The following is an 11,668-nucleotide window of genomic DNA, read 5'->3' on the forward strand; positions in this document are numbered from 1 at the left end:
GTGTGTGTGTGTGTGTGTTTGACAGGTTTATCTGTTCTCAGATGCCCAACCAGGTTCTTCAGAGCATCAGCATCATCGACACGCCTGGTATTCTATCTGGAGAGAAACAGAGAATCAGCAGAGGTGTGAAGTCTCTCTTTATGCATCTCTGTGTATGTAGGGGTGTGTATGCGTGTGTGTGCTTGTATATCCCATATAGAGAGGACCATTTTCACAGTTTTTACCAACAAAAGGAGGGCAGTGAGGACATTTACCCAGTCTTCTTTTTTTTTTCAGTTCAACTGCGCTCTGTTAGTTAAATGTAGACRTATAGGGTGAAGTTTTGATTAAGGGTTAACATTAGAAATAGACTAGTTATGGTTAGAGTTAGGAAAGATGCCTGGGTTAAGCATAAATGCAGATACTTGGATGTGTGTRTGAGTGTGTGTCACTATGCAAGTTGCTGTTGGTGAGCAGGGGTGCTGATTTACAATAGGAATTATTGTTGACAAATTTGAATAGTTACTTCCATAAGCAAAACAGTCCCATAACATGTTGCTCCCACTCCCATACTTCCCAGTTGGGATGTTCCTTTCAGGTTTCCAGTTTACCCTGCCAGTGGCCAAGCACAGTGGTTTTAGTTTCAGACCACAGGACTCAGACTTGTGGAGGTCAGCCACTCTCTTCATGATGTGATTTGATTTTCYCATGATGTCACACAAGGAAGCGGCGTGTGTTTGCCTGCAGTTAATGCAAATGTTCTGAATTAACCTGAAACTTACAAACCTATGGCATCACTACGTGGGCTTTGCCTATTTATTTAAATGCATAATAATCTTAGTGCATATAACTCTTGGCTTTATGAAGGAATTTAGTAAATACATTTTTTTTTTTGTAATTTTTCATTTTTTTTTTACAAAAAAGCTGAAGACGTAAAAGGACTGACAGGCAAAAGTAAATTAAAGAGAGAAAACATGAACATGGAAGGATCTCTAGCCATGCTCAGGATGTTCTTCTTAAACGATATGTTTTACAGCACGTTCATTATAAACTGATAAATCATCTAGACAGACCTTTTTCATAAAAACAGATGTGGAGKAGGAATGTAAGCYATTTTCCTGCTTTTTATCATTTTTATTATTGTACAACTTATTGACATCCATTGTTRGATGTGACTGTGGCTTTTTACTTTTGTCACTGTCTAAACGCCTGTAAAGAGCATGTTGATGTTGTATGTGGATATCAGGAGAAGGAAACATTTCATGGTGATTTTTAAAAATTGTGAACAATACTGAAGATCAGACATAAACAAAAAAGCCCATTTAGAACATCTGCTCTTTTGTCCCTAATAGGCATTTCCCCGAAAGGGTGCAAGAAGAAGATTTCTTGTATTCACTTTTTTACATCCTGTTTTATCTCACCATCTGTTTCCTGTCATGAATCAATACTGCTGATCTCAAACCACAGAGGTTAGAAATGTAGATCTGAAACTAAAGGACACCATAGCAGGATTCGATTCTCAGGAAGGGTTCTCCCATGCTATTAGCAACTGTCATGTCTACACGCTGTGGCCGTTTAATATTTACAATCTCTGATTTTTTTTTTTTTTTTTACCTTGAGACAAAATATGACAGCTTATGTAATTGTAAAGGCAAAATTATTTCTATTATTATTCCTTTTGGAGCTCTTTTTTCTTTTTTTAATTGTTAAGCTGAGTTACAGCTGTTGAAATCTTAGAAGATGTATAAATGAGAACTATGACATAATGCCCAGAGAAGAGGAGAGATATTCTGAGGACATATGAATTTTAATCATAACTCAGTAAGTGAATTCACCTTAAATAAATTGCAGCTTTACCTGGTGTTGAAATTCAAGAATGTTGCTGTTTTTATGTCATTGGGATCAAATAATRCATGTTTTGGAAACGTCTATTTAATGTTTGACTAGTAATTTAGCTTTCAGAGGGACAAATATTATGCTTAGCATTTATTACCATCATGATTACCAGTAAACAGAGGGCCCAGCCCATATTTGTTATGATGACARGTGTCAGGCTCAGTTTTTGTGTGGTAGGATATAATTTGGCTGTTGCTCTCTAAAGATCTTTGCTTTGCTAAATAGCACAGTTCTGCGATGGGAACGGCACAGGTTTCAGAAGGTTTCAGTTTTTAGATATGCATATCTAACACATTTTATTAAGATCATAGGAAAACTATGCAAGCTATCTGAATCTGTTTTCTGTATACTTTCGTGGCGTGTGGAGAGTTTGTAAAGTTGTGTCGTAGTGTTAAAACCATCCATTTGAGAGAACAGCTCTTTGGTTGGCACACACAGATTTCATAACAAGGTTGATGTGAGGTCAAATCAGGCAAAAGAAAGTGAGTGGTAGGAAAATACAACAGAGAAGTGGCTGAAAAGGCCTAGAGTTACGCTGAGGTCTCTGAGCCATGGGAGAGTTTAATAGGCTTTTACTGTATATCATAGAGAATGCAGTCCACAGAGCATGTTTTACTATTCTTAGTAATGCGTTCTATAAAATGCAGAAATTCATTAATGGGATAAATAGTCCTATAAACTGATAGTCCACTTGTACTAAGTAGGGCTGAAACAAACTAGTCAAATTAATCATGASGAATCATTTAATGAAATAATCGTCAACTAATTGTTACTGATTAATGCTAACTGAAGTATACAGACTTGAATAAAGGCTGTTTGCTGAAAGAACAGCTCACTCAGTGCAGTAATTTAGACAAAACTGTACAACTGTCTACATTTTACATTTAGGATACAAATAAAAGCTTGATTTATARATCTATTCTATCCAGAACTCCTYAAGTTGCATAGTTTTAGCTTCAACTGGTTCATTTTCTCTTTATTTAAAAAAAATAAATAMATTGCTATTAAGCACCTTTTGCTATCTCACAGAAGCGTACTKCTGTCACGGAGCACAACACATTTTCGAACACTATTACGTTATAATGTGATATTATATTGTACAAATGTGCCAATTTGTATTGTRTGCTTCTCTACTACCCTGTTCATTATGTTTTGGATTAGTTTAATCAAAAACATAATGAACACATGAGCTCTACATTGATGTTTTCACATTGTAGGAGTATTTTTATGCATTAAATAAATAAATGCTGTTATGGCATTTTAGGTAATGAAATGTTCACTTTAACAAGAATAAAATAATTATTTTAATTTTTTAATGTATTTGTAATGCAGTATAAAACAAGCTTTAGTGGTTAAATAAAAAATCTGCTGAAGGTGCTAATTACTTTATCCAGTTAATCATCAGACTCATCAATGCCTAAAATAATTGCTGGTTGCAGCTCTTGTGAGAAACAGTTTCATGTATACAGGTCTTTTTTTTTAAATTATGAAAGTCAAAWATTGTTGCAGCAGCTGCTGATTTCATTAGTTTAAACTGCAAAACAACTGGATCTTTTGACTAGCATGTATCTACATGTCTTAAATCACATTTGTGAGACACCAAATCTTGCCAGGCTCCAAACGTGGGGCTTGTGATGACAATAAGAAGATGATCAAACCCAGCATCCTGCAGCAGCTGCATGTTACATGTGTGTCCAGTGTCAATATTTGTAGCTTCTGTATTGATGTGCTCTGCTTGCAGAAACTGCTGCTTTGTACGGTTGTTCTGGTTCATAACATGCTAATGAACAGAAATTGAATCCATTCATCTGTCTGTGTTTTTGCATCCCAGATGCTAGTGTGGTTTCTCTTGGGAGCTTCCAGGACTTGACATAATGTTATTTATGAGAATCTGTAAATAGACTCAGCTAAGTTAGAAATGACTTTATGATCTTGCGCACATGTACTAGCTACTTGCAAATCAAATCATTTAATTGCTCATCTCTGGTCTGCATGTGGACTAAATTACGTCCAAATTCTATCCGTCGTTCTGGGTGAGTAACTCAGTGGATTGTAGATGTAAAGCGCAGCCGATGCTGAGAAGCTGTTGTGTTTTCAGAGCGGATCACGTCTGCACTGTGGACAGCTTCAAGGTCTGTTTTTCTAGCTGGTTCAACAGGTTGAGTTGAATTGGCAAAAGTCTATCAGTCTTGCAGTACTATAAATATATTCCCACTTCTTGAACTTTGTCACGTGGTGCTACTTTATTGCAGTCTGATATTACATATTGCAATGATGGTAGTCTGTTGAGATTTTAAGTTACAGACAAACTCAACATAGTTTAATTTGAAGTGAAAAAGATGTACGGTTTAAAAAAAAAAGTTTGCTAGGAAAATCTGAAAAGTGTGGCATTCTGCTCCCTTTACTAGAATATGCCAAAATAAAGTAAAGGTTCTCCCCATTAGAAAATGGAATCTACAAGCATCATTTTGCTTTTCACTCCAGAACCATCTTATGGTTCTGGTTGCTGAACACTGACTCTGTTGCCCCTGCATTGAGTCAGCCTGGGCGAATGACGGCATCAGGCTAAAGGCACCGGCTTGCTTTGCGAAGGACCGAACATGGAGAATGGGATGAGGAGGGGGAGGAACCGAGAGCCGTAGGAAGTGTGGGCTGTTCCTCCATCTGGAAATATTTAGAGCTTTCAGCTGATGTAAAATTCCTCCTGGAGACGTTTGACAAGCCAGCTGCTATTCAGCACCAATGCAAACTAATTCAACATTACTGACAGATACCATTTCACCACCCAGAGGTCGAGGTCATTGTTGKTTTTCAGTGTTTTGTCAAGGGTCTTGTTGGATTTTTAAAAATATATATATAAAGCAACTGTGCTTGAGAATTTTTTGATGCTCATTTTACATTTCAGTGGGGCCACAGTAGTAGGAGATTTTGCCTCCCGTTCCATCCAGGTTGTAAAGATAAACCACAATAATGATAACATTTTGAGTGCAAAGCTACAAACTGGATAAATTGAACAAAATAACTGAAAAAACTGAACAAGGTAACATCCAGTAAGTTCCTGTTACATCTTTACAGTCATTGCAAAAAGGACCAAGCAAAAATATGCTAAAAAGCACACTTTTGAGACTATTGCTTACAAATATTTCATCAAAGAGGATGAATGCATGAATCTGGAACAGGAAAATGTCTAACAGATTTATCCTTTACATAAGGGTGAAAAAAAGGCATTGTTGAAATAAAGCCTTATAGCAGGGGTCTCAAACTCTTGGCTGGAAGTGACCCGTGTGTTCCCTATCTCCAGACCTAGACTTCATGTCAAAAATATAATGGCCATAATGCCATTAAGCCAGATACAAAAATATATCTATTTAAAATGATATATGTAATTGTACTACGAGCAGTTTTTGATGAGCTCCAGGAGAGATCAGATTTGAAGGAAACACTGTTATTAAAACTAAAACTGTGACTTTGACTCTAAAGACACTGCTTTTTGAATATTTATGTTTTAGCAATTAAGGAAATATGAGCAGAAAGCATAGATATGATGAGGGACTGGCTCAGCAGCAAAGAGTTATTTTTAATGACAAAATGTGTATCTTTACATATGTCTGTTTTTATTTATGATAATTATGAAGTAAATAATAGAGTTGATGTTACATGATTGGCCAGAAAGAAAGAACCAGATTGTTTAAGCTATAACAGGCATCAATTAGTTATTTAATATTTGTAGACAGTTTGCAGTTTTGTATTATTTATTAAATAATTAGAAATTCAAACATTATTATTTCAGAAAATTCTATATGCATATAATATTATACATACTGAATGTCCCTCTGAACACACCATCCTCATGATGAAACTAATAACCTGCTATTTATAGAGGTTCTATCCAGTCTTACTAAGCTTGAGCTTTTTTTTCAAGGTCCAATGGGCAGAAGCTTCCGTCGGTAGATGTTCTAAGACACACCCGAGAAGATCTGCAGCTAGACGTGCAGTGAAACTTGATGTAATGAAGCATTGCCTCAGGAAAGCTTAATACAAAGATCAGACTGTAATAGTTTTGCAAGACCGTTGGCAGTCCATGATGACTTAGCAGTGGGAACAAGGTCATTACTCTGGGTGTGTGCAGGTGAAATCCTGGTTCAACATCAGCAGTCAGTAACAAGACACTTTGGATCTGAATCTGTGGGACTTACTGCTGGTTTGGGAGGTTATTGCAGCTCATCGGCACCTGATGTGCTGAAATAGATTTGATATTACTGTCCTTGTTAATAATGGATTCCACTGGGCTGGGTTTCAGTAACTGGATATAAATGAGACTAAAAAGGGGCCTAAAAGGTTTTAGCTGGTGACAAGGAATGTGTTTCTTGTTATGAAGCACAGATGCTTCCAGTCTTTTGAGATTTTCTGTATGGTAATTTTCTGCTCAGGATCCTGGAATGGAAACGGTCTGAGCAGGCAGAGCTGTGYGAAACGCTGAGTGTGTTACGTCCACTTTGTTTGTAGTGTAACCATGAATTGTTTATTCTGTCCCACTGAGTCTTAGTTTTGCTGTGAGGGATTTAAAGCTGCATGGAAAATTCCAGCTGCATGTTGGGCTGCGGCTTGTCTGCAGGGTGGGGCCTCGGTTTGCCCACTGGGCTCTGCTCCAAGTGCTCACAGAACATCTCCTGCCACTCTGTCATCATCGGAGGGTGGAGTCGCACTCAGTTAACAACCGGGCAAGGTTTCAACTGGGGAACTCTTCATTTTATATTTTTCCACAATTACTGTTAATTTAGAGATGTCTGAGACTTTTTTTTAATGTTGTATTTTTTAAGATAATTTTAATAATGCGCATTACTAGTAGTAAAATTAGTGTTTTCTTCTTTGATGAAAAAATATTTCTAAAATCTACAATGTCCTTTTTTGATAAAATGTAATTTTGGATAACTGGAGCTGGATGCCTGACTGGAGCAGGAACTCACCAAGCAAACAGTGAATCAGAAAAGTGAAGTGATTTGTCTCCAAAACAAAAACTGCATTATGACATATAAATGGCTTTCTATACACCATTCTTCTTATATTTGCTTCTTTTACATGCAGATCACACACAATCTACAGTCTGTTGTTTCAATAGATATATTGGTCTCTTTTGTCTAATAAGCACTGCACAGTGGCGCAGTTGGTAGAGCTGTTGCCTTGCAGCAAGAAGGTTCTGGGTTTGATTCCCGGCCCCGGTCTTTCTGGATGGAGTTTGCATGTTCTCCCTGTGCATGCGTGGGTTTTCTCCGGGTACTCTGGTTTCCTCCCACAGTCCAAAAACATGACTGTCAGGTTAATTGGCCTCTCCAAATTGTCCCTAGGTGTGAGTGTGTGTGTGCATGGTTGTGTGTCCTGTGTGTCTCTGTGTTGCCCTGCGACAGACTGGCGACCTGTCCAGGGTGACCCCGCCTCTCGCCCGGAACGTTGGCTGGAGATAAGCACCAGCAACCCTCCCGACCCCACTRAGGGACAAGGGTGTAAAGAAAATGGATGGATGGATGGATGTCTAATAAGCTTTTTTGGAGTATGCTATTTACAAATTACATAAGTAACATCCTAAGTAAAAATTAATTTTTCCAACATGCTTATTTAGTATTTCTGGGCACATAGTGCTATAAAATCAAGTAACCTTAAGTACCTTCAGTAATTTTAAAAATGCTGTCAAATATGACTTAAATAAATTGAATCTTTAAAAAAATATATTAATAAGTAAACTAAAGAATTAGTTCAAAGGCCTGTCATGATAACACATTTTGTTGGACGATAAATTGTCCCAAAGGTTATTGTGATCAACGATAATATTGTTTTCAGACTATTTTCAGGTAATATAATGGTAATGGCATAATAATGCAAGAACACATTCTCAGAGATCAACAAACTTTAAATTCTAGTGAACATTTAACACTGGAATTTGAAGATATTTTAAATATCTAATATAAATAAAGAAAATATAAAATGGATACTGAAGTCTTTGAAAACAAGATTCTCCTTCAAAAAGAGGGCTTTGGTCGTACAGTTTTTAGTTGAAAGAGAGGGAAGAGAAAATTATTGAGTTTGTTTTCATTTATCCTGCGACAGGTTTACTCTTTGGACTAAATAGTTCAAAGATATAACTGAGGTGTTTAAACAGAGAAGAGCAGCCAGGAGTAAACTGTTCCTGTAGTGCTTGCTGTTTACACTCAGGAATTTCAGTCCAGACTGGAGGAACAGGAACTCACCAAGCAAACAATGAGAGTTATCTCAAGAGATAGAGCTGATCATTAGCTGATACTGACCGTACAACCCGGTCAGCCGACCTGACCTGCTGGTTCTCTGAGCTCTTCCCCTTCAGGGACCGGTGTCCAACCCTTCACTGACTGACTATAAAAGTTCTAGAAGCCATCATCATCATCATCATCATCATCATCATCATCATCATCAGTGTGTTATTTGGGAGCAGGGCGGTTTGTTGCTGGCCTCCTTCCTGCTCTCGATGCCTGAAGTGGTGAAATCCGCGTGTGGAACATATTTCAGAACTCTCCACCGTTTCATCTCAATGTTGTACTCTAAATATGTGAAAGCACTGCAGGGGAAGTAGTATTGTTAGACTGAAGGTGTTTCCCTTTTCAAAGGAAGTGGAACATATAAAGTAATCAGTCACCCTGTTCTAGAAGCAGAGGGTAACTAGACCTCATATCAGAGGAATTTCCTTGGTTTTTAGACCTGCTGGAGTTTTGCTTCCTCTCTGCGTTGCTGTTGTGTGATTGCTGTCAGCTGAAATGTGTCTCAGAGGTGCAGGAAGTGTCCTTGCTGATGACAGTAGTTATTGTTCGGCATCATGTCCCCTGGGCTGGTCCTGAGCCAACACCTGAAGCCTTTGGTGTAACCCGAGCCCTGACGGAGGAGGCGGATGGGGATGTCGTTCTGTTGCCTGTGGCAACACCCTCACTTATTCATGAGAACCTCCAGCCTGGGAATATTCCACCAATCTCAACTGGGATGTATAAAACAACCTCGTTCATTTGAGATAAATCAGGCAAAATGTATCTTAAAAGAAGTGGATATATCTGTATTTACAGTGTTACAGAGTGACTGTAACAGTAAACGACAGTAGAGGCTGATTATTTCAGTGTAAAGCCTTTTACCATACAGGACCATACAGGAAGAGTACTTCATGTACTTGTAGACCTTTGAAAATAGTTTGAGTTTTTGCCTGTAACCAGTCTTTAACTTAAAATATGAAAGAGAGGCCCAAAATTCTCTTAAAACCTGCAATTCTAGACATATTTGGTGTCCAGTCGGGAGTGTTTCCAGCCGGAGCATGATCACCTATGAGCTATTGCTGTAAATTTCCGTTTAATGTTGAAAATCCTTGCCTGGATTGAGTTTCCAGGTCTGAGCTCACTGTTATCGAAACGGACACACCCTCACTGCCACAGCTCACTTTACACACATGCTCTCCCACAATTAAAAGGCACAAAAGTTCAATAAGTGTGCCCTCACAGTTTGTACACCACTTCTAAAACTGTGTGTTCTGCCAGAGAATAGCTGCAGCAGATGTGTGTGCTGAGCCTGAGAGACTGCCATGTCTCCCAGGCCAATAAGTCAATAGCTTTCTGCTATCTTGGACAGTTTTTGGATAAGCTCTGTTTGCTGGTCTGCAGTGGAGTGTGGACTCTTTTCTTCGTGTTTGACAAATAAAAAAATGAGCCGTTGCCATAGTAGCTCAGTAAACATGCTATATAGACACATCTATACAACAGAGCTCCCAGACGGCTCTTAAATCTACAGTATGTAACTTTTATTTAATATGTTTTTTTTAAAACATTGTCACCATGTCATGACAGTATAATATGAGACAGATGATCTGTAAAAAGATAAATCTCCTCCACTTCCTGTCTGAGCTACTATTGCAGTCTAAGAGCTAGGGGGAGGGGCTTAGTGCCGTCAGTCACTCTTGTGAATGTGCTGCTCGTATGCTAATAGCGGAGAAACAACTCACCATCCGGGGAAGCAAGGCACACAAAGGAGTGATTGACAGCGATAAAACCCGCCTCCTGGCTCTGATTGGTTGTTAGCTCTGGGAGAATGCTGAGGAACTCTAGATTTTTCTAATTTTATTATCTGTCTCATACTATTTTGTCACAACATGCTGACAGTTTCAACAAGTATGTAAAAAGATACATATTTTTTATAAAAGTTACACACTGCAGCTTTAAATGAACTTTTCTAATAATTCTCTTTCTCTTCTCTTCCTCCCACCTTCAGGTTATGACTTTGCAGAGGTTCTGCGCTGGTTTGGGGAGCGAGTGGACAGAATCATCCTGCTGTTCGATGCCCACAAGCTGGATATTTCTGACGAGTTCTCTGAAGCCATAAAAGCTTTTAAGGGACAAGACGACAAGATCCGGGTGGTCCTCAACAAGGCCGACCAGGTGGGACGGGCAGAAGGATTCTAGAGACCGGAGTTCAAGTGTTCATCTAGTCATGCTGAACACCTGCCTTTCCCCTATGGGTTTAGGTGGACACCCAGCAGCTGATGCGGGTGTACGGCGCCCTCATGTGGTCACTGGGGAAGGTGATTAACACCCCAGAGGTGGTGAGAGTGTATCTGGGTTCCTTCTGGGCCAAACCACTGCAGAACACAGAGAACAGGTCTCACTCAAAAATCCATTCATTCGCTCATTCAAACCTGGGTAGAGCTGATGGCATTGCCATGCATTTATTTATGTTTGGACAGTTTATGTGTGGTTGTTTGTTCACGTAAAATGTCACCTCATTCATTCATTTCTGCTCGTCTTCAGGCGTCTGTTCGAGGCAGAGTCTCAGGATCTCTTTCGGGACATTCAGAGTCTTCCAAGGAATGCTGCTCTCCGTAAACTCAACGACCTCATTAAGAGAGCGAGGCTGGCCAAGGTGACAAAAGATTCTGCATGTTCAGATGCTTTGAGAATCATGGGAGTACGAAGAAATGTTGCTCAGAATCCAAGATAAATAGAAAATCTTGCACTTTTAGTGTTTAAAAAAAACATTGCTGAGTGTAAAAGCCTAAATGGTTGCAGTGGGTGGGGTAATAGTGTTATACATGCATGTAAATTATGCAAATGTTACATATTTTCTCAAAAGAATGTCTGAAAGCATTGTAAGAGTTAGTGATAAAGTATTAAGAAGTCAGAATTTTGTGTAAAATGAGCCACATTTGAAAATGTGTAGAACAGTAGTCTGATTTCACGGTTATGTTTGTTGCAATGTGTGTAAATATCTGAATTCACCAACTACACCCTCTAAAATCTCCTGRTCTTGTCCCTTAGGTGCATGCTTACATCATCAGCTACCTGAAGAAGGAGATGCCTTCTCTTTTTGGGCGTGAAAAGAAGAAGGAAGAGCTGATCATGAGGCTACCAGAGATCTACATCACCCTGCAGAGAGAGCATCACATCAGCCCTGGAGACTTCCCCAATGTCACCAAGATGCAGGTAGGAGCAGAAGTCCTCCTCCTTTTAAAACCAAACAATATGCAAATGAATCGTGGCTGATTCAAACACTGCAGGCTGCTTTTCTGCAATACAGGCCCTACATCTGGTTAGTAAGGAAATGAAAACGAACTAGATCCTGACAGTTCACTGCTGCTAAGTCAGTTTGTCTAACTGTTGATGAAAACTGTTGAGATGTTGTTACTTCATAATGACAAGAAGATAAATGGAGAAGCCTGAAGCTTCATTTTGAAGTATAATTGTGTGTGTGTGTGCGTGTGTGTGCGTGTGTGTGTGCGTGTGTGTGCGTGTGTGTG

General features: G+C 39.0%; 1 protein-coding gene across 3 annotated transcripts in view; it reads left to right on the forward strand.

Annotated features, from left to right (window-relative positions):
• Nucleotides 1-11,668, forward strand: part of ehd4 (EH-domain containing 4) — a 26,153-nt gene that overhangs the window by 12,380 nt on the left and 2,105 nt on the right. For all 3 annotated transcript variants that reach the window (XM_017302639.1, XM_008398687.2, XM_017302640.1), the window contains 5 exons: nt 26-123; nt 10,147-10,313; nt 10,400-10,533; nt 10,683-10,794; nt 11,190-11,354. In XM_017302639.1, the coding sequence (XP_017158128.1) occupies nt 26-123; nt 10,147-10,313; nt 10,400-10,533; nt 10,683-10,794; nt 11,190-11,354 (676 nt within the window). The remainder of the gene's footprint in view (nt 1-25; nt 124-10,146; nt 10,314-10,399; nt 10,534-10,682; nt 10,795-11,189; nt 11,355-11,668) is intronic.

The sequence above is a fragment of the Poecilia reticulata genome, linkage group LG22 (genome assembly GCF_000633615.1).
Source record: "Poecilia reticulata strain Guanapo linkage group LG22, Guppy_female_1.0+MT, whole genome shotgun sequence".
Lineage (NCBI taxonomy): Eukaryota > Metazoa > Chordata > Actinopteri > Cyprinodontiformes > Poeciliidae > Poecilia > Poecilia reticulata.